This window comes from Xyrauchen texanus, chromosome 5, assembly GCF_025860055.1.
Source record: "Xyrauchen texanus isolate HMW12.3.18 chromosome 5, RBS_HiC_50CHRs, whole genome shotgun sequence".
NCBI lineage: Eukaryota > Metazoa > Chordata > Actinopteri > Cypriniformes > Catostomidae > Xyrauchen > Xyrauchen texanus.
In genome coordinates, this window is record NC_068280.1 from 27,633,502 (window position 1) to 27,656,732 (window position 23,231).

General features: G+C 38.2%; 1 protein-coding gene across 4 annotated transcripts in view; it reads right to left on the reverse strand.

The window, feature by feature from the left end:
* Positions 1-616: 616 nt before the first annotated feature.
* The window catches only part of lonrf2 (LON peptidase N-terminal domain and ring finger 2), a 64,715-nt gene continuing 42,100 nt past the window's right edge, over positions 617-23,231 (reverse strand). For all 4 annotated transcript variants that reach the window (XM_052126862.1, XM_052126864.1, XM_052126863.1 and 1 more), the window contains exons 5-13: positions 17,307-17,468; positions 16,961-17,132; positions 16,690-16,792; positions 16,496-16,610; positions 16,149-16,270; positions 10,903-11,061; positions 2,388-2,550; positions 2,113-2,262; positions 617-1,968 (exon numbers count right to left, since the gene is read on the reverse strand). In XM_052126862.1, the coding sequence (XP_051982822.1) occupies positions 1,810-1,968; positions 2,113-2,262; positions 2,388-2,550; positions 10,903-11,061; positions 16,149-16,270; positions 16,496-16,610; positions 16,690-16,792; positions 16,961-17,132; positions 17,307-17,468 (1,305 nt within the window). In that variant the 3' untranslated portion in view covers positions 617-1,809. The remainder of the gene's footprint in view (positions 1,969-2,112; positions 2,263-2,387; positions 2,551-10,902; positions 11,062-16,148; positions 16,271-16,495; positions 16,611-16,689; positions 16,793-16,960; positions 17,133-17,306; positions 17,469-23,231) is intronic.

Genomic DNA, 23,231 nt, shown 5'->3' on the forward strand with positions numbered 1-23,231 from the left:
GGGAGTCATCTGGATTGAGAGGATTCAATTTTGAGGTTATCTAATACTACACTACTTCATTTCAAAACTTCAACTTACCTTAGATAAGACTATTACACTCACTGAATCACTCTCCACCAACTTCTAACACTGAACTGTTTCATACTGGGTTCTTCAGATTAGAATGTATACACTCATTCACTGCTTTAAATTTTGTGTTTAATTTTATAAATGTTTTTGGTTTGCATTGTCAGGGATTGTTCATATTGTTTTTTATTTTTTCATATTAAAATTCTACATAAAAGATCTGGTTATTCATTCATTTGGATATTCATGTTTCTTACCTATTTAATATGAAACCTAAAATGTTTTTGTATAGCTGATTGAGTTTAAAAAGACCAGATGCATAATGCATTATGAACAGTAATATTTTGATAAATTAACATACACAAGGCCTTCTATTATTAATAATAATGATAAAAGATGTATTTAAAAGTATAATCATCCTATCTTCAGAATGAATGGTCTGATGCCTGTTAGTATGACGCCTTTAGACATGACAGTGTTTTTCTAGAGACCCGTTCTGCCAACAGTGATGTGCTACTCCTCACCTGTAAATCAACCACTGCATGAAGAGTTTAAATTTTGCCATTGTTTAATGTTCAATCCAAATCTACATACTTCGTTGAGCTTTATCATGCAGTAACACACAGAGATCCTTCCCTCCTTCCCTCCAAATCCAAACACAAGTGGCAACAGGAGATGCATTTAAGTGACCAAATGTAAACAGTGATGTGTTTCACCTGACCACATATGATTCTATCATCAGAGATGCATCTAAATACCAGCTGTGCTCCAGTTCCCAGTAACAGTATGTGTTATAAATAAATTATGCAGATTAGTGTACAACTTCGCTTTACTGCTTGTCAATTTTAGATTCACTGCTGTTATTTTATTTTTTGTAACTTTCAGTTATTTGTCATTTTGTGACTCTTCAGAGCTCATTTTATACTTACTACGTTGTTTTTACCGTCATTGTGATTTGTATGTTAAATGATCAGGTCCACTCCGAAAACTTCGTATGTGCGATTGAAACCATTGGTCTGCAGAGAATTTCAAAATAAAAGGCATTAATATTTCTTAATCTTATGACTTGTTCATTTAATATGCACGTAGTCACAGGGCCCTAGGCCCTGGTGGGCTACAAAACTATTTTAAAAGCAATATGGAAATATTAATGGACATCATCAGAACACTGCAATTTAAGACTCCATTAATGGTCTCTGAATAAACTAGACAACTCTAAATGAGTGTGAGAAATAGGGGGGGGAAAAAAAAAATCAACATACATAGAAAGCACACAACCAGAGACTTACATTCCATTTACATATCTATGATTTTTTTTTCAACACTGTATTGTACACCATGGAAATAAGGTGACTGAAACAAATGAAGCACATGGATTTTCTTTTCAAAAAGGTCAATATTGATACTAAGAGACTATTAGAAACATTTGGTCAGTCTTACACACCATCTAAGCACAAAACAAAAGTGGAAGTTTCTTAGAAAAGGTTGTAAGCACAACAACAAAAAAGCACACCTTTCCCACATCAATGCCTTTCACAATGTTTGTTGCTACATTTAGACTGGCAAACTGTTTTATTGCACATTGTCACAGGTGACTAAACGGTAAGGGTTGCGTGTTGTAACGATTGGCCAGGATGGCCAATGGAAGATGCCTTCGTGACCCCAGTCTGAAGCAACATTCTCAAGGTACAGGTTAATAGTGATGATGACAATTTGAATTGAGGCAGACCAAGATCATATACATCATCGAGGGCGCTTGCGAGTTACAAAAATGAGGACTCGGCGGATGGCAATCAGTCGGTCCTTAAGGGCATTCATAGCAAGGATGGTGAGCTGGGCTCGGTTTTCCAATGGCAACACAGCCAACAGCCACCAACACCATGCTGGACCATTGGGGTTCACCTGAGAAAAACAAGACAACAAACCAGATCTGTTAGCTTGTCATTTTCACAAATTAATTGGATAGACAAAATAATAAAAATGCATGGCAGCAATCTAAAAACAAAGAGTGGTGTCTTAAGCTAATTATTTGGTGTATAAGTTCACCTGTGGGTCGACGTCTTTGACAGGCAACTGGCCAAAGTGGCTGATAATTTGATTCTTCATATCATCTTTAAGGGAGGTAAACCAGGTTGTAGCCTGATCATACACCGATTCATGCAACTTCAGAAGCTCTGTCAACTCTTCTCCTTCAACCTGAACACAGACCACATACGGACCAGGTTTGCATGGAAGATTACAGATTTTTCTCTCCCTCTCTCACACAGTGTGCACACACAAATGTTTGAAGTCTATCTTGCACTCCTCAAATGTATCTATACCTTCATATCCTCTAAATATTCAATCTTGGCTGTGTGGTATCCATCTCTCTGGCCGTGACTGAGCACTTTGAAACGAGCAATGCCGATGGTGTCCACCACAGAGCGTCCATCAGGAAAAAACTTAACATCTCTCACCTCCAACATGCAGCCATGGTCTGCAAACCTGTTAAATCACACATTGCCATTTAACTGCAGGTCACAAGACAAACTGTTTCTTAGATTTAAAACAATTTACCACACATGCAAATGTTTATAAATTATACTTGTATACATACAAGTTATTGGTACAGTATTAACCAAATAACCATATCATTCTCTTCTAATTTATAAATAATGATCAGAACCATCCCAAGAGCAACAGTGCAGATATCGGTGTTCTTTTAACATAATTTTGATATAGATAAAATGAAGATGGGACATTTAATGAAATGAAAGTAATTTGTAGTCTTTGTATGGCAGAATTGAATTACCATCGAAGTTTGACAAGTATTTTACAAAGTGAAACATTGCCGTTAATGCGAAAACCAACAAATCTTACCCTGAACAAGTAAGTTTTTAAACATTTAAATAGAACATTTATTTAAATAGAACATTTCATACACAATGGGAATTCAAAGTGCAAAGAAAATACATAATTAAGAATTAAAAAAAATAAATAATTAAGAACATGAAATATGAATAAAAGTAATAAAATAAATACAAAGGATACAGAGGATAACTACATTGTTAAATAAAACAATTTAAATGAATAAAATAGGAAAAAGAATACAGAAATAAAATGATGCAGTGCAATTAGTAAGTGCAGCACAGTGCTCAGTGAATAAATGCACAGCTAAACGGATGTGTTTTCAGTCTAGCCTTGAATGTGACAACTGTGGAAGCACACCTGACCTCTAACTGGAAGCTGGTTCCAGCTGCAGGTGATATAATAGCTAAATGCAGTCTCTCCTTGTTTTGAGTGAACCCTTGATATTTCTAACTGACGTGATCCTAATGGTCAGAAAGGTCTGTTAGGTTTATATACAACAAACATATCTGCAATGTACAGTATTTAGGTCCTACACCATTTATAAACTAGTAATAGTACTTTGACTTCCAGTTACATTTAGAATTGATTTTAGTGTAAAGACATGAGTACTGGAGTAATATGCTTTGCTTTTTGGGTTCTGGTGAGAATCCTGGCAGCAGCATTCTGAATGAGCTGCAGGTGTCTAACTGGGCTTTTCCACTGCATGGTACAACTCGAATCAACTAGAATCTGCTTGCAGAAATCAGGGATTTCCATTGTGGATAGTACCTGGTACCTGCTACTTTTTTTAGCACCACCTCTGTCGAGGTTCCAAGCGAGCCGTGCCGATACTAAATGTGATGTCAAAACCTTGCAGATCACTGATTGGTCAGGGAGAATAGTCACTACCAGAATCACTGGATTTCCGACATGCAACATCAACCCACTAGTTTTAAAGTTAGCAACAGCTATAACAGTATAATTTGTTCACGTGACTTTCGAATTGTGAAAAAAGAAATAGCTGTGCGCAAAACCAAGCCATGGTCAATAAACAAGGTGCAGGCGGTGCACTCGTTAGCAATGAGCAAAAAGAAAAAGTCTCTCAGGAAGTGTCTCAGCTGTTGGCCGCACACATCTACCACCGTACTTACCAACAGTGTAGGGAAAAGTAAAAAAAAAAAAAAAATTTTTAAAAGTGTGACTACAGAACCATCAAGGAAAAATGGAAGTGGTTCGACCAAATGGACACTATATAAACCGACGAGCAATGGGAGTTAGAGTCCTCTGGACTGGCGTTGATCCACGATGGAGGATGGTATGTTTCGTAACGTTAACTCTATACTCTGCTTGAAAGCTTCACTATATTTAGTTGACCAGCTACTGTGAGATTGCTTCTAAAACAACCAGGCTACAACTGCTTTATGCAGCACAATGAGCTAGTAGCTAACAGCTAGCAGTTGTGTTATTGATTTGGTTAGTTTGTGTCGTGTTTAAGATGATGTCACGGCAGTAGAGGCGGCACATCTATGACTATCAGACTATAATCCCACCCATGTTGAGATGGCACTAAACTGCAGTGGAAATACAAGCTCAAAAACGTAAAGCAAGTAGAGGAGAGTCAAACTGTAACGTGCAGTGGAAACGTGCCATAATGGTCTTTTTGGAAAGGGTGGTGAAATGTCCATTGCAGCGGTCCACATACTGGTGATGAATGCATGAACAAGTTTCTCCAAGTCTTGACTGGATACAAAACATCTAATTCTCACTATATTTTTGAGGTGCTAGTAGGCTGATTTAGTTATTACTTTGATGTGACTAAGAAACGAAGTTCTGACTCCAAAATGACACCAAGATTCCTGACTTGATTTTTTGTCTTTAGACCCCTGGAGTCAAGGTATGTTTTCACCTTGGGAATTTTGCCTTTCATGCCAAAACAATGACCTCTGTCTTGTCGTTGTTTAACTGAAGGAAGTTTTGGCACATCCAACTGTTGATATCATCAATGCACTTGCACAGAGATTCTATGGGGCTGAAGTCATTTGGCGATAGGGCTAGGCAAATCTGGGTGTCGTCTGCATAGATATGGTATACAATTTGGTTCTTTTTTATAATTTGGCTAAGTGGGAGCATATATAGGTTGAACAGGAGCAGTGCAAGTATTGAGCCTTGTGGGACTCCACACGTCAAGAATGTCCACTCAGATTCATAGTTGCCTATGTTTACATAGTAACCCCTCCCATCTATATGAACTGATTCAGCTGAGGACCATCCCAGAGAGCCCTACCCAGTTTTCCAATTGGTCTAGGAGAATGTGCGGTCAACAGTGTCAAAGGCAGCACTTTGATCTAGTAATACCAGAACTGATATGTTGCCTGAATCAGTATTTAGCCAAACATCAATAAGTATCTTTACAAGCACTATCTCTATGCTGTGATGTGGTCGGAATCCAGTCTGGAAATTGTCCAAGTAGCCATTCGAGTTTAAGAATTTGTTCAGCTGATTGGAAATGATCATGCCTATGAAAGGAAGATTTGAGATTGGTCTGTAGTTGTTTAATACGGAGTTATCCAGATAGATTTTTTTAGAAGAGCCTTGACATTTGCAGTTTTTGGGGACTTCCGAAACGTGCCTGAAAGGAGTGTGGCATTGACCATTTAAGTAAGAGATCTTTTTCCGGACAGTTAAATACATTTTTGAAAAATGATGTGGGGATTGTCAAGATAGCAGGTCAACATTTTCAGATGCTATACTACTTCTTCCAGGGTTTTGCCATCAATTGCCTCAAACTCATAGTAACTAATTTCTGAAGTTTTTGTAGTGGGTTCGGTTCGACCTCAGTCCAACATGAGGATGAGCAGATAGAGATTTTAATATCATTGATCTTCTTCATGAAACAATGCAAATTCGTTGCAATTGCTGTCAGACAACCAAGTGTTAGGGGGTTAGTAAGGTTCTCTACAGTAGCAAAAAGAGTGCGGGTATTTTTTATATTGCCGTTTATAATGTTTGAGAAGAAAGTCTGCCTAGCTATACTTAGTTCCAAATTGAAAGCATGTAGGCTGTCTTTATAAGGCTGTTTTATAGATATTATAATGTACTTCCAAGTTTTTTTTCTGCCACATTTGTTCTGCTTTCCTGCATTTTCTTTTCATGTTTTGCACTACTGTTGTGCTTCTCCATAGTGCTTTATGCCTGCCAGTAATCTTCCTAACCTTTACAGGAGCAATGCCATCAATAGCATTTTTATCTTTTGAGCAAAGTTATCTTGGAGAACATCAACATCGATACACTTGGTTTCATAGATACAGCCTTCATAAATTGTACACTAGATATTCTCATTCATGTACCTTGTTTTGACAGTGGCTGGAGAAATCAATATTTCTAAGAAAATACAGAAATGGTCAGATAGCGCTACGTCCTTAAGAGTGACTGAAATGTTCAGACCCTTACTAAGGAGCAGATCCAGAGTGTGTCCACAATTCTGTGAGGGTCCATCTATATGCAGAGTCAGATCAAAAGTCTTTAAAACTGTTGTGAGTTCTTTTGCAGTGTTGTGCTTAGGATTATCTATATGAATGTGAAAATACCAAGCAATAACAAAACAGTAAAATTTACTGATAACAAAGTTGCTGATAACAGTTCTGTAAAATCATCAAAGGCTGGAGAGTATTTTGATGGCTTATAATTATAAAGATACACCTTGCTTCCAAACATTAATCCTCCATTTCGGCATACATATTTGCTCTAGTTTCCAACAAATGAAATATATTTATGTATATATCGCCATTAATACAACAAAATCTCTGAAAATTGACACGAGGGCATTTAAAAAATAAAAATACAATTAAAACTGAAAATTAAAAGAAATCTAATCCTGAGCAGCAGTAATCAGGGTCCAAGCATGTATAGCCAGAACATGACCAAAATAATCAAAATGGAATCAGAAAATATCCTGATAATACTGTGGACAAAATCAGGGCTTGACATTAACTTTTTGGTTCACTGACCACTGTGGCTAGTTGAATTCCAAAGTCACTAGCCACTCAGAATTTTTACAAGCCAAAATCCCTGGCCCAACTAAAACTGGTTTAAACAACTAGAGACTGTAACTACATACATTTGTTTGGAAATCTTATTTGAACAAGAATAATTTTTTCCAGTATGTGGGACTGTTCTGAAACTGCTGAGGTACTATCTGGGCATGATGGTTAGCATGCAAAAAAGCATTCAAGAGTTAAAAGCCAAAATAGCGATTTTTCTATCTCCTGACCAGTAGGGGACAGTGTGCCAAAATACTGCAGGTAACCTTCGGACTTAATGGTGATGACACGTACAGAGTTTCATCCCAATCCCTCAATAGCGGAGATACATCCTCAAGTTTAATTTTGCGCATTCTTCGTAAAATTAATTGAAGCGTCATTCAAAAACTGTATCGTTTATCAAAATTATGAGAATAATTCTGTTATGAGTGCCTCTAGATGATGCAGAACAATTGTCGTACAAATCGGAGAAGCAGTCTAGGAGTTCGAAAAAGTAGGTTTTCAGAACATTTAAAAATGGCTGACAGGAAGTTTGCTCTATCGTGACATAATTTGTTTTTGTTCTCGGCATGAACCACGGAATCTATCAAGACCAGACTCATGACAGTAGGCAAAAAGGGTCAATAGCTATTAGCATTTATAGAAATAGCATTATAATTTTTTTGACCACAAGGTGGCGCTGTCCCGAAACTTTTTGAGTCCCTACAGAGCATGGTGCCAAAGACACATACAAAGTTTTGTAATGATACGCCAAGTCGTTGGTAAATACAGCATTTTATGATGTCAATTGGCTGACATCCAAAGTGGCCAACATAGGAAAACGTGTTATCGTTCGACTAAGTATGTAGCACTTGATCTAAAGAGACAATTTTCATAAATTTTCAGCAAGTGTTCAAATGTTACAAGCCAAAAAAACATTTTTAGCCATCTCCTGACATGTAGGGGGCAGTGCGCCAAAATCCTGTAGGTAACCTCAGGTCCTAATTATGACGACACGTACCAAGTTTCGTCCCAATCCCTCAAAGCGTTACGGAGATACAGCCTCAAGTTCAATTTTGCACATTATTCGTCAAATTCGTTGAAGCGCCATTCGAAAACAGTATGGTTTATCAAAAATCTGCGAATACGTTTTGTCGTGCGTGCCTCAAGCTGATGCAAGCCAATTAACTTGCAAATCAAACAAACGGCCTAGGACAAGTTTGAAAAAGTAGGTTTTTCAGAAAATTCTAAACGGCACAGAAAAGACGTCATAGGGTGCAATCGAATCATCTTGAGCCATGGAATCAGAGGAAAAAATTATTACATTTCTCACGGTTCAAAATTTATTAACATAAACGTGAGTGCAAATTTGGGCAATTGGTGGCACTAAAGGGTTTTAGGTAGAGATGTTAAATTTGCTGTGGTGACACATCTAACTGCCAAATTTCATAACTTTCCAGCAAGCGGTTCTATTGGCTGCCATAGACTCAAGAGTGGAAGTAGTAGAAGAAGAAAACTAACAGAAACAATAGGGGTCTTTCACCCCTTCGGGGCTTGACCCCTAATAAGAAAACGAAGGAAAACAATAGGGGTCTTTCACCCCTTCAGAGCTTGACCCAACTAACGAAAACAATAGGGGTCTTTCACCACTTCAGGGCTTGACCCCAAAATATAGCTGCAATCAGCGATGCCGGGGTCAAGCCAATTATTGGCACCATGAGCAGCAAAAGAAGCTGTGATATGTTTTTGGTTCGAGTTCGATGAACAGTGTATGATAATTTAGAAAAAGTAACCTTTCAATCATAAAAACCCCATTTATTTTAACCCTCTGGGGTCAACGGTGCATCCTGCTGGATTTTTTCGTAATTACAGTGGAAACAACAAAATTCTCTGTCATTTTGGGGCCTACAGATAAGTGTATGACATCATTAGAGACTATAAAGGGTCTTATTTTATTTGTGTACACTCACAATAATAAAAAACCTTGTGCTTTTGTAAAATAAAGAAAATAAAAAGGGTGTGCTTACAGCCAAGATTGCACCAAGTTTCGTCCTAATCCCTCCAAACATTGCGGAGATACAGCCTTAAGTTCAATTTTGTGCATTCTTCGTCGAATTCATTGAAGCCGTTGGATAACGGTATGGTTTATCAAAATACTGTGACTAACGTTTTGTTAGATGATGTAGGCCAAATTGGACAAACCTAGGAGGAGTTTAAAAAAGTAGGCTTTCAATTTTTACACTATTGTTGTGCTTCTCCATGGTGCTTTATGCCTGCCAGTAATCTTCCTGACCTGTACAGGACCAATGCCATGAATAGCATTTTTTATCTTTTGAGTTAAATTTATTGTGGAGAACATCAACAAATTCTGTGGATATACTTTGCTTCATAGATATAGCCTTCATAAATTGCACAATATTATTTCATACATAGTTCATTTAAACTTTGTCAATCAAACGAATGTGAAGTTATGGCTGTGTTTTAGTTGTGGCACCCCCCCATGGCCATTCAAAATGTCCCGTTATCTATTTATTACAGGACCATTTGGGACCATCCTGACAAAATTTTTGTCTCTAGGACATTTTATGCTGCAAAAGAAGGCAAAAGAATAATAATAAATTATTTTTGTTATTAACATTTTTATTGATTCCATCCACAAAAACCAATAAACAACATCAAATATGGAATCAGTTATATCATTTGAAAATTGTGTGTCCAACACATCACACATAAATCTTTGAATCTTCAACCAAAATTCCTGTATTTTAACACATTCCCAAAAAACATGGGTTGTGTCCCCAACTTCTGATTGGTATTGCCAACAGGTGGGTGTGTCTTTAAGGCCAAGTCTACACAATCTTGAGGGTGACCAATATAATCGATTCAAAATCCTAAATTGCATCAGACGCACCCTTGAATCTCTAGACGTAGACTTGACGTTCCTTAGAATACTAGCCCACACTCCCTCCTCCAATACCAGACTATGAATTACTAGAGTAGTACACTGATGCCTCATAGCCTTTTCCAAAAGCAGTAATCACCACTTCTACAGTATCTGCCCCTTTGGGGAGGGTATGCTACCCCCAAAAATAGTACAGAGCAGGTGGCGCAGCTGTAAGTACCTGAAGAACAGATCTAGGAATCCTGAAATGTTGGACCAAATTTTCAAACAATCTCAACCCACCACTCTCATACAGGTCACCAAGCGTATTAATACCCTTCACAATCCACTCCCACCAGCAGAAAGGGGACACACCAATACGCAACTTTGGGTTTTGTGAGAACTTCTCCAATTCGTTTAATAGAAAGTCTTTGTAATAGTAAAATCAGGGCATGAACTTTGTTCAATTCCAAACCAGAGAGGGGCTCTCTCAGGTGGAAGTGACCAATAAGCTAAATGTCTGAGACAGAACGCAAAAAAAAAAAAAATCTTTAGTAGGCCTAGCCCACCTTTGTCAACTGCCCTATGTAACTTATTGAAATGTAACCTGGGATGCTTTCCATTCCAAATGTAGGACTTTGCTATGCTATCAAATTGCTTGAAATAAGAGAGGGGGACATATACAGGCAAAGATTGTAGTAGGTAGATTAATTTTGGAAGATGGCCAAAACCAAGCATTTCAGACAGAGGGCCAAAGACACGTTGAAAATTCTCATATATTACTAAATTATGACAGTTTTGGTGCAAAAAACAAAACAAAAACTTTACTAACATTATCACTGTACCTTGGGGAATATAATAAAATTATATGAAATAAAATTAAATTTCATGAGCCCTTTAATTTCATTTCACAGGTTTTTAAACATCAACCAGGTGCTTCTTTAAAAGTGGACCATCACAAAGAGTTCAAGCTCTTGTAAAATTAATTAAAAAAACTTTTAATTTAGTGAACGTATTCAAGTTTTGAACTTCAATACCATATAAGACTTCCCTTTTTAAAGAGCACATGAATGTAGAATCAAATAAGATTCATTCTAGGTCTCTTACCCCTTTAGTTCATCAGCAATGCACATGCCAAACTGCTTCGTTCCTGTTTCCATGGATCTGCGAATCATAAGCCTGTAACGAGGCTCGAAGACATGCAGTGGGCAGGGAATCGTGGGAAATGCCATGGTGCACACGAAGATGGGCACTTCCTGATTCAAGCTGCAATGAAAAATAAACATGTTAATATCTGGATATTAAAGTCAAGAGAAAATATTAAGTCAATTTAACAATAAAGAACAATTGCAACTCAGTTACCCTAATAGCTATGTGATAAATCATCATCTATTCCGAGTATAACAAAGGTTTTAGTAATTTGCCAAAGCACAGTGGCCTCATTTATAAAATGCACATACGATTAGATTTGATCCGAAATTCCTTGGATTTGATCCTACCTCAAAAGTCAGGAACAAATCAGATTTATAAAATGCAATAGCAAGTAGAAGAGAATAGCGGGAATGGAATGTGCATGTCTTGGTTTAAACGGATTGTGATTACCATGTAGTCTATGCATTAGTGTTGACACAATACCATAATCATATCTTACAATACCAGCTGAAGTATCATGATAGCAATTACCACAATTAAGGCTGAGCATATGGCAAATATATATATATATATACATATATACATACACACACACTCACCTAAAGGATTATTAGGAACACCTGTTCAATTTCTCATTATTGCAATTATCTAATCAACCAATCACATGGCAGTTGCTTCAATGCATTTAGGGGTGTGGTCCTGGTCAAGACAATCTCCTGAACTCCAAACTGAATGTCAGAATGGGAAAGAAAGGCGATTTAAGCAATTTTGAGCGTGGCATGGTTGTTGGTGCCAGACGGGCCAGTCTGAGTATTTCACAATCTGCTCAGTTACTGGGATTTTCACGCACAACCATTTCTAGGGTTTACAAAGAATGGTGTGAAAAGGGAAAAACATCCAGTATGAGGCAGTCCTGTGGGCGAAAATGCCTTGTTGATGCTAGAGGTCAGAGGAGAATGGGCCGACTGATTCAAGCTGATAGAAGAGCAACTTTGCCTGAAATAACCACTCGTTACAACCGAGGTATGCAGCAAAGCATTTGTGAAGCCACAACACGCACAACCTTGAGGCGGATGGGCTACAACAGCAGAAGACCCCACCGGGTACCACTCATCTCCACTACAAATAGGAAAAAGCCATTTTTCCAGAAAAAAAATTTGCAAGAGCTCACCAAAATTGGACAGTTGAAGACTGGAAAAATGTTGCCTGGTCTGATGAGTCTCGATTTCTGTTGAGACATTTAGATGGTAGAGTCAGAATTTGGCATAAATAGAATGAGAACATGGATCCATCATGCCTTGTTACCACTGTGCAGGCTGGTGGTGGTGGTGTAATGGTGTGTGGGATGTTTTCTTGGCACACTTTAGGCCCCTTAGAGCCAATTGGGCATTATTTAAATGCCACGGCCTACCTGAGCATTGTTTCTGACCATGTCCATCCCTTTATGGCCACCATGTACCCATCCTCTGATGGCTACTTCCAGCAGGATAATGCACCATGTCACAAAGCTCAAATCACTTCAAATTGGTTTCTTGAACATGACAATGAGTTCACTGTACTAAAATGGCCCCCACAGTCACCAGATCTCAACCCAATAGAGCATCTTTGGGATGTGGTGGAACGGGAGCTTCATGCCCTGGATGTGCATCCCTCAAATCTCCATCAACTGCAAGATGCTATCCTATCAATATTGGCCAACATTTCTAAAGAATGCTTTCAGCACCTTGTTGAATCAATGCCACGTAGAATTAAGGCAGTTCTGAAGGCGAAAGGGGGTCAAACACAGTATTAGTATGGTGTTCCTAATAATCCTTTAGGTGAGTGTATATATAAAATCTATATTTTTCAGCCAATTGACAATAAACTATATCTAAATATTTATGTATTTGTTCTGATAAAAAATAAATAAATAAAAAAATTCAAAATGTTTCATGCATGAGAAGTATATATTGTGCAAAATCTACATCTTTTTGTTTTTGGAACACAGTTGACCAATATTACTGAATTATTACAGTGTTTACAGTTTAATAAATTCAATTTATAAATAAATATATTATTGAATAATTATTACAATTTAAAAGATTTTATTTGTTTTATACAATAGTAATACATTGTAATTTTGTTCACCTGGAGCTTTATTTTGATAGAACAAGGTGTTCACTGGAAAGTCATCTCTTCAATTTCTGTAATACTGTGACTGGTTTGAAGATCTGTTTTAAAATTTGTAGCGGTTTAACATTTTATAATTGCGTGAACTGAAGAATTTGCTTATAAATGTATGTGGAATGCTCTTAGAGTGCCAAGAACAACAGGAGCCCTGTGCATGCACAAAAGAACAGAACGTCACCTGTTCACTCTGCTTGACCAGGAATTAGTTTAATTAAATCACAGCGTTTTGTAGTTTAATGTTGACATAGGACCATATTGTGTTTCAGGTATTATTTTGATTATTTGTGCAGTCCTGAAAGACGTGTAATGAGTCTGGCACCAACAATCATCCATGCAGTTATCTAATCAGCCAAAAACCTGATCCCAACCAAAGAAGTTGGTGCCATTTTGGCAGCACGTGGGTTACCTACACAATATTAGGCAGGTTGTTTTAATGTTGTAACTGCAGGTATTTCCAAAATGTTAACATACTTTTTCTTGTCACTGTATACAATATTTAAAAATAGAAAAATTGTATCATTAATAATACCACACATACAACATTACTTACGATACTACAGAATAGTATTCCACCATTCAAAAAATACAGGTGGCACTGCCAGTATTTCGAAGCTTTAGTTTTGCGATAATACTATAGTACCAGTATACTGTTCAACCCTACTATGCATTATTTATTATATGTAGACGAGCATGCAAACCTCTTTTTGGAATTATTATTTAACAACAATATGGACCGTGATTGAAAAATTGTGTGCATTTACTAGGGATGTCCCGATACCACTTTTTCCACTTCGATCCAATTCCAATATTGGAAATCTCAATATTGGTGGATAGGCCTACCGATCCAATACCAGTTGCTTTTTGCATAATCAGTTTATAATATCTTTACATTATTGTGTGGAAATAATTGGGTGTACTCTTTAATATGTAAAGAAACAAACCTATAACTACACATTATTTCAATATAAATATATAGCTTATTAAGCTACGTGCACGTTTAGTCACTGCCGACAAGTTCTGATTACACGCACCTGCATATCATTAGTGGCTAATCAAAGACTGCATAAATACCCCGCTTTCACACAAACACTCTTTGCCTGTTCTCATCGATAGTATCTCTGAGACTCCAAAACTTTCTATTATGTCAAACAGCCCTCTACTCAAACCCTGCTACTGAGTTCATATCTCTGCCTCCATGAGTCTCTCCGTGACAGCTTGACCTTTTAAACCCTCACACTTTTTATTCACAGTTTAATTCGCTTCTTATTTAAATTCTGGTAAAATGCACCCCTGGTGCCGTACTAAGTCCATATTATAAGTGAACCTAACTACTGAGCATCTACATCGGAGATGTTGTAGCGCTCAAATATTGTGCACGCGTGAAGGCTAAAAACAGCCGCGGGTATGTGTGTGTAAACCGAGAAGGGCCATTCACTAACGCGTTGCAGCTGCGCGTGCATTTTAGGTTTACTTATTCAACACAGCCCATTGCGATTCACAGAGCTATTGCACGTCTTCAAGTGGCTTTGAATAAAATTTGAGTAATATGAACTGCTTTAATGCCGTTTTAACAGTTAATTTATGTCAATTTATTTTTTTTAGCTGTGAACAAACACACAGTATCGGATTTGGGTCGGGCTCGTCGGACCGATACCCGATCAGTCTAAAAATGTCAGTATCGAAACGGATACCGATTCAGGTATCGGATTGGGACATCCCTAGCATTTACAGTAGGGATGTTAATTTTCAGTCATTTTCATAATCTGTCATCGTGGAAATTAATGATCAATTAATCATTAACATTAATATTGCAAAACACACGTGGAGGACTCCAAATAATATGTGCTTGTAGCCCACTGTTTATATATATATATATAATATAAATGAATAAATGTAATGCATTAAGTATTGCCATTTTCCTCTAATAATATTCTTAATTCAGTGTATTTTAATTAATTTAGGCTACATTTAGTTCAAATTTGTGAATTGTTTAATTACTGTTAATGAATTACTGTTAAAAATAACTGAAGATATATAACTTGTATACATGTTTGAGTTTATTAAAACTTCACATTGTGGAATATTTTGGACCTTTGGATTTATTTTTTCATGGAAATTAAGGGAAATAATAGCATGCTGTGTAAACACAGTACATAATAAACCGCTTCTCCGGTGATTGAGAGATGTCAGCTGAATATGATTTCCCGTCGATCGCTGACGTAATTGTAGTTTGGGATGAAACAAGGAGATCAACCATGCTTGTTGTCATGTACGATCACGGTGTGTGCAGAAAACAAATGCTCATTTATAGAGAAATGCTCCAACACTGTTGAACATCACTCTGATCTGTGTGGCTCTTCTTCCATGAACTGGAGAAGACATGACATGCAGCGCCAAGCAACTTCTAGCGAATTATGACTATAGACAGCCTTATGAATGTCTGCTGTAATGATTACTGAACACATTTTCCTGAAATTAATTAATCGAAGATTGATAAGCTTAATTCGATAAAATTATTAATGACAATTAATCGATTTTCGATTAATCATTAACCTCCTTACAGAAACTGTGGTCAACGAATGAACTTCTATGACAAGTTGTTGTTGAATAGTACATGAGCAGAAGAAACCAGGAAATGGTAAGGCGCCCGTGCCTGCACACACATTTTTAGAGAACCTTACTAAAAGAAGAAATAAACTAATGAACTTGCGCATGCACTTTAATTGTATTCTCTCTCTCCCTAATAGAATATTTGTGGGCTTATGTAGGTGGAGTCCATGCGCTCATTCACATGCATATGATTTTGAGATTTGCAATTTATTAAGTGTTTGTGAAGAAAATGTTTGTGCATACCAGCTTGTTATAAATTGTTCAAAGAAACATTTAGGAAATTGTTGTAGGATCATTTAACGTGCATCTTTATAAATGACGCCCCAGGTGTGTTTAAAGATTGTACAGGGAACAATCAAACAGGGTATTATTATTAAACAGCAAAGTGGTTATGGAGACCACTATAACAAACACCAACTTACTTTGAAAGTTCTTTCATCTCTTCTTCATGCAATATTCTCCTTTCTGCCAGCTCTTCACTCAGGTAGCGCTGCAATACCTCTTCCATTAGAAGAGTAATGTTGTACGCTCTAGTAGCCAGATACTGCAGAATAGAATCCAGTCTGATATTTTAACTTTGGATAAAAAAAGCACCTTCTCATTGACTAATGACTAAAACAAAATTCCCAAAAACTAAATATCATTTAACAATGATTGCCTAGCTACAAGATAAAAGGGCGTGTATACCTCGAGGAGAGAATAGTGTGTTGTGTATGCTAATATCTGGTAGCAGTGCAAGGAGATCATGTCTGACTGGGTGTGTGTTTACCTCAGATAGATTCTCCTTGCACAGGGGGCAGTTGGGGTTGTGGTCCAAGCAGCGCTCCAAACACTTCAGGCAGAAAGTGTGTCCACAGGGTGTGGTGACAGGCTCATAATACAGTCTGGGAGAGCAAATGAGTGAGGATGGAGTTTGGGTCCCTAAAAAGTCATGCCTTTAACCAAAAATGTATCAACTTTTACCTCATGCAGAGAGAACACTCGAAGTCTGCACTGTCCAAAATCTGTGATGGGACCTGCCTTCCCCCACAAAGAGTAGGGAAAAGTTTGGATGACGGTGCCTCATCTGGGAGTGACATAAGTACAGAGAAACAGTGATTGTGCATAGCAAAATCCATAGCTTATACAGTATTAGAACAAGTACAATAAAAATTCCTTTATAATATCCATTTTAAATAATCTTTTGTGTCACTTCCCTCTGAAGAATTCATGTATTTTTTCTACATTGTTATACCTTCTTTAAGCTGTTTGCTGGGTGGCTCAAAGGCCTTCGCATCTTCAGTCCATTTCCTCTTCAAGACTGGCAGAACAGGAAGTGAATATAAGCCAGAGTTGACAAAATTTTCAGTTTGTTTTAATAAAGAGGAGCTCCTATCTTTGAATTTACTGCAACCGAATGTTGATTCCTAAAAAGGGTGTACAGAACAGTTTTAGCATTGATTTTTTTCACCACCTATGCTGATTCTAAATTTTCCTCTTTAAACGTAAAGGGAGTCCTATTACAATATTCAGTGTGATGTTATCACAATTGTTGAATCAACTGCAATTGTTATTTTTTTTGTGTGCAAACATACACTAACCTTGGAGCTGCCTGCTCTGGCTCCATCTCTAGGAAGAGAAGTGTGCAGAGAACTGAGGAGGGATGAGGTTTTGATACGAGGAGAGGGGCAAGCCGAAAGGGGTTGCAGGGATTCGGCCAGGCCATCATTCACAAACACTAAGGAGAACATGTCGCTCAGGATCTGCAGAGACACAGATGTGGCCATCAACAGTCAGGTCAGAGAGGTCACCAATCACTAACCACCAGGAGAATAATCTACCAGGGAATGGCATTTTGATCAGTTTGTTTATTTGAGTACATACAGAAATTGGGGCACACATGGACATGAAAATGTATACAGTATGTCAGATCCAGCTCAGTTCCTGCTTGGTGTCGGACTCCACTGCTACATGTCTCTGAGTGACATTGACTAAATGCAGCCGTGCCAGCCAAACATCACTTCAGTCTATTACGATGGACTTCAGAGGATGAACTGATGCTGACTCCAACCATAAGAAATAGAATACTTCATATGCCACTGCCTGAACCTTGGACATAGGATAGACCTCACCGAAACGATATGCTGGTTGAACTGTGATGCACCTTACTGGTCTCTGCCTGCATCACCTTGGTCTAATGATGGACTATGCTTTTAAAATACAATACATTCACTATCCGTGAATTGCCAACAAAAGCCTTCATCAGCCAACTAACATCTATGTGCACTTCTGTAGTTAATCCAGGATGGACTTCAAAGACATTTCACACAAAATATTTGTTTAAACACTGACCTTTAAAACTTACTTGGTTTACTCATTTTAAACCATGACTTGCACATAATATGGGCATTATATTCATGCAGTTAGCCAAAATGGAACTGGCCTCCACAGTGAGCCTGGTTTTTCCCAATGTTATTTTTCTCCATTAACCAACATCTTATGGAGCATTGCGTTCCTTGCCACAGTTGCCTTCAGCTCACTCACTGGGGTTCTAAATACAACTAGATTGAAAATATTGTGGACAAACTCTAGGTTGGATTGAGAAAGCCTCGCCTGAAAGTTTGAAGTAGTTGTAAAAGCTTGAAGGTTTTTAGTTAAAAGTAGATATGTTTAAGTAGTTTTAAATGTTAAAAGTTAATATAAGAATATAAGACCATTCAGATTCAGTCTAGCAGATAGATAGATAGATAGATGGATAGATCCTTGCTATCCTGAGTCCATGAACAAAACCAGAAGTCTTTGTTGTTCTGGTCCAAAGATATGTGATTTGTTACTTGGTTGCTAGGGTAAGCCCATGTGGTTGCTAAGTAGTTACCAAAGTGATACAATACATGGCTCCTTGCCAAACTGAGTGAAATAAGTCAACCAGGAAGTCTCTACAATTTTCTAGAGCAGAGCTATGATATTTGTTAATTGGTTGCTATGATAACCCCATCTGGTTGCTATGCAGTTACCAGGGTGATACTCATCAAGGATAATTTCCATCATGAGTGAAATAATTCAACCCGGAAGTCTCTACGTTGTTCTGATGCAGAGATATGGGATTTGTTAGTTGGTTGCTAGGGTAACCCCAACTGGTTGCTAGGCAGTTACCAAGGTGATACTCAAAATGTTCCTTGCCATCCTGAGTGAAATAAGTGAACCCGGAAGTCTCTACGATGTTCTGTTGCAAAGATATGTGAATTGTTACATGGTTGCTAGGGAAACCACATCTGGTTGCAATGCAGTTACCAGGTATACACTCACCTAAAGGATTATTAGGAACACCTGTTCAATTTCTCATTAATGCAATTATCTAATCAACCAATCACATGGCAGTTGCTTCAATGCATTTAGGGGTGTGGTCCTGGTCAAGACAATCTCCTGAACTCCAAACTGAATGTCAGAATGGGAAAGAAATGTGATTTAAGCAATTTTGAGCGTGGCATGGTTGTTGGTGCCAGACGGGCTGGTCTGAGTATTTCATAATCTGCTCAGTTACTGGGATTTTCACGCACAACCATTTCTAGGGTTTACAAAGAATGGTGTGAAAAGGAAAAACATCCAGTATGCGGCAGTCCTGTGGGCTGAAAATGCCTTGTTGATGCTAGAGGTCAGAGGAGAATGGGCCGACTGATTCAAGCTGATAGAAGAGCAACTTTGCCTGAAATAACCACTCGTTACAACCGAGGTATGCAGCAAAGCATTTGTGAAGCCACAACACGCACAACCTTGAGGCGGATGGGCTACAACAGCAGAAGACCCCACCGGTACCACTCATCTCCACTACAAATAGGAAAAAGAGGCTGCAATTTGCAAGAGCTCACCAAAATTGGACAGCTGAAGACTGGAAAAATGTTGCCTGGTCTGATGAGTCTCGATTTCTGTTGAGACATTCAGATGGTAGAGTCAGAATTTGGCGTAAACAGAATGAGAACATGGATCCATCATGCCTTGTTACCACTGTGCAGGCTGGTGGTGGTGGTGTAATGGTGTGGGGGATGTTTTCTTGGCACACTTTAGGCCCCTTAGTGCCAATTGGGCATCGTTTAAATGCCACGGCCTACCTGAGCGTTGTTTCTGACCATGTCCATCCCTTTATGGCCACCATGTACCCATCCTCTGATGGCTACTTCCAGCAGGATAATGCACCATGTCACAAAGCTCGAATCATTTCAAATTGGTTTCTTGAACATGACAATGAGTTCACTGTACTAAAATGGCCCCCACAGTCACCAGATCTCAACCCAATAGAGCATCTTTGGGATGTGGTGGAACGGGAGCTTCGTGCCCTGGATGTGCATCCCACAAATCTCCATCAACTGCAAGATGCTATCCAATCAATATGGGCCAACATTTCTAAAGAATGCTTTCAGCACCTTGTTGAATCAATGCCATGTAGAATTAAGGCAGTTCTGAAGGTGAAAGGGGGTCAAACACAGTATTAGTATGGTGTTCCTAATAATCCTTTAGGTGAGTGTAAGTCAGTGGGATTTGGTTGCTAGGGTGCTCTAAATTGTTGCTAGGGCGTGGCTAAGTAGTTTCCATGATGATACTTGAAGACTGATTACTCACCCAATTCAAACAATCCAAGTCTCATGTCTGTAGGACATTCTGATCAGAAGATATCACACTCTAATTGAAAGCAATCGAGCTGGTTGCTAGGGTGCTCTAAATGGTTCCCAGGGTATGGCTAGCCAGTGATTTGTATTGGCTGCTTACCATCCTAAATGAAAAGAGCCAATCCCCAAGTGTCTACGATATTCTGTTATGAAGATATTGTTCTGAGACATTTTGAATAGAAGTTAAAGGGGTGTGGTTGCTAGGGTCCCATAAATGGTTGTTAGGGCTTGGCTATGCAATTTCCAAGATGAAATCTAAAGACTGATTGGTTGCCCGAGTGAAATGAGCCCGCCCCATGTCCCAAGAACATTTTGATTGGGAGATATTATCCCACAAAATAAAGGTTTCTTGTCATAGTAGGGGGAAATGTTTTTTTCATGGGCAAGAACCTAGCTCAAGTATGTCAAATGTGACATTTTGGGGTGGTTTTTTGCCCCGGGGGTGAACTGTACCCCCAACCCCTTAGAAAAGTCATAGCACAGGTGTCGTCAATAGGCCGGTCAATTTGGATAATAATATGAATAATAATAATAATAATATGAATAATAATGTGAGATTACAATAGTGTTGCTTTGCAAGCACAACTAAGAAGTATGTGAGATTACAATAGTGTTGCTTTGCAAGCACCACTAATAATAATAATAATAATAATAATAATAATAATGTTTAATTAGAATATCAGTAAGTTGGCTCTTTCAAGACAACCTAATAATAATAATAATAATAAATATAGCTGCAAGCAGCGATGACAGGCCCAAGCACCATTGGTTCATTTCCACTCGGTGGCTTTCGGAAAACAAAGCAAGATGAACATAGCAACAACTCAACATTAATGTAAACATGGACCCTAAACATACAATGTGTAATAGACATATGCCACCATTCCAGTTTGACTACAACTTCATGTAATTTGATCCACTGCCATGACAACACTATTAAAGTGACACACAGCTTGTACAGCTGCAAACAGATACAGCAATGGCCTGCGACCCTCATCGCAAAGAAACAACCATTCTAGTCTAATAAAAACATTATGAAAAGTACAGTTGAAGTCCGAGTCTGTAGTCTGAGCCAGTAGTCTGGCTTTTTTAATGGCAGTTCTGGAGCAGTGGCTTATTCGTTGAACAGCCTTTCAGGTAATGGCGATATAGGACTCGTTTTACTGTGGATATAGATATATACACATAGACCTTAGCCAAATACATTTAAACTCAGCTTTTCACAAGTCCTGACATTTAAGTCCTAAAGTAGAAAGCATTCCCTGTCTTTGGTCAGTTAGGATCATTATTTTAAGAATGCGAAATGTCAGGATTATAGTAGAGAGTATTATTTATTTCAGCTTTTATTTCTTTCATCACATTCCCAGTGGTTAAGAAATGTATATACACTTTGTTAGTATTTGGTAGCATTGCCTTTAAATTGTTTAACTTGGATAGAACGTTTTGGGGTAGCCTTCCACAAGCTTCTCACAATAAGTTGAGTGAATTTAGGCCCATTCCTCCAGACAGAACTGGTGTAACAGAGTCAGGTTTGTAGGCCTCCTTGCTTGCACAAGTTTTTTCAGTTCTTTCCACAAATTTTTTATCGGATTGAGGTCAGGGTTTTGTGATGGCCACCCAAATACCTTGACTTTGTTGTCCTTAAGCGATTTTGCCACAACTTGAGGTATGCTTGGGGTCATTGTCCATTTGGAAGACCCATTTGTGACAGAGCTTTAACTTCTTGGCTGATATCTTGATATGTCACTTCAATGAGTCCACAATTTTCCTTCCTCGTGATGCCATCTATTTTGTGAAGTGCACCAGTCGCTCCTGCAGAAAAGCACCCCACATGATGCTGCCACCCCCATGCTTGATGGTTGGAATGGTGTTCTTCAGCTTGCAAGTCTCACACTTTTTCCTCCAAACATAACGATGGTCATTATGGCCAAACAGTTACATTTTTGTTTCATCAGGCCAGAGGACATCTGTCCCCATGTGCACTTGCAAACTGTAGTCTGGCTTTTTTATGGCAGTTCTAGAGCAGTGGCTTCTTCCTTGTTGAACAGCCTTTCAGTTTATGTCGATATAGGACTCGTTTTACTGTGGATACAGATACTTGACTATCTGTTTCCTACAGCATCTTCACAAGTTCAATTTGCTGGTGTTCTGGTATTGATTTGCAATTTTTGCACCAAACTACGTTCATCTCTAGGGGACAGAATATCTCTCCTTCATGAGCGGTATGATGGCTGTGTGGTCCCATGGTGTTTATACTTGCGTACAATTGTTTGTACAAAGGAATGTGGTACCTTCAGGCATTTGAAAATTGCTCCCAAGGATGAACCAGACAACTGGAGGTCCACAATTATTTTCTTAGATCTTGGCTGATTTCTTTTGATTTCCCCATGATGTCAAGCAAAGAGGCACTGAGTATGAAAATACATCCACAGGTACACCTCCAATTGAATTCAATTAGTGAATTTTGTGCTTTGTGCTTGTGTCATGCATAAAGTAGACAACACAAAGTAGATGTCCTAAACGACTTGCCAAAACTATAGTTTTCTAATATGAAATCTGTGGAGTGGTTCAAAAATTAGTTTTAATGACTTCAACTTTAAGTGTATGTAAACTTCTGACTTCAACTCTACATTTGCTGTTCAGCTGTTTTTTGAATATAAAATACCACTCAAATATAAAATCTTGATTATATTAGCCAAAGCTGCACAAAAGATTTATAATTATCGTTTTGTCTATATTATGTCCGATAATACTGTACTCGTACCATTAAACGCCGTAATCAAGGGTCTGGATGATGTAATGCACACGGAAATTGTATGCCGATGAGGATATGCATAGTAAAAACAGGTGGTGTACAATCCATAC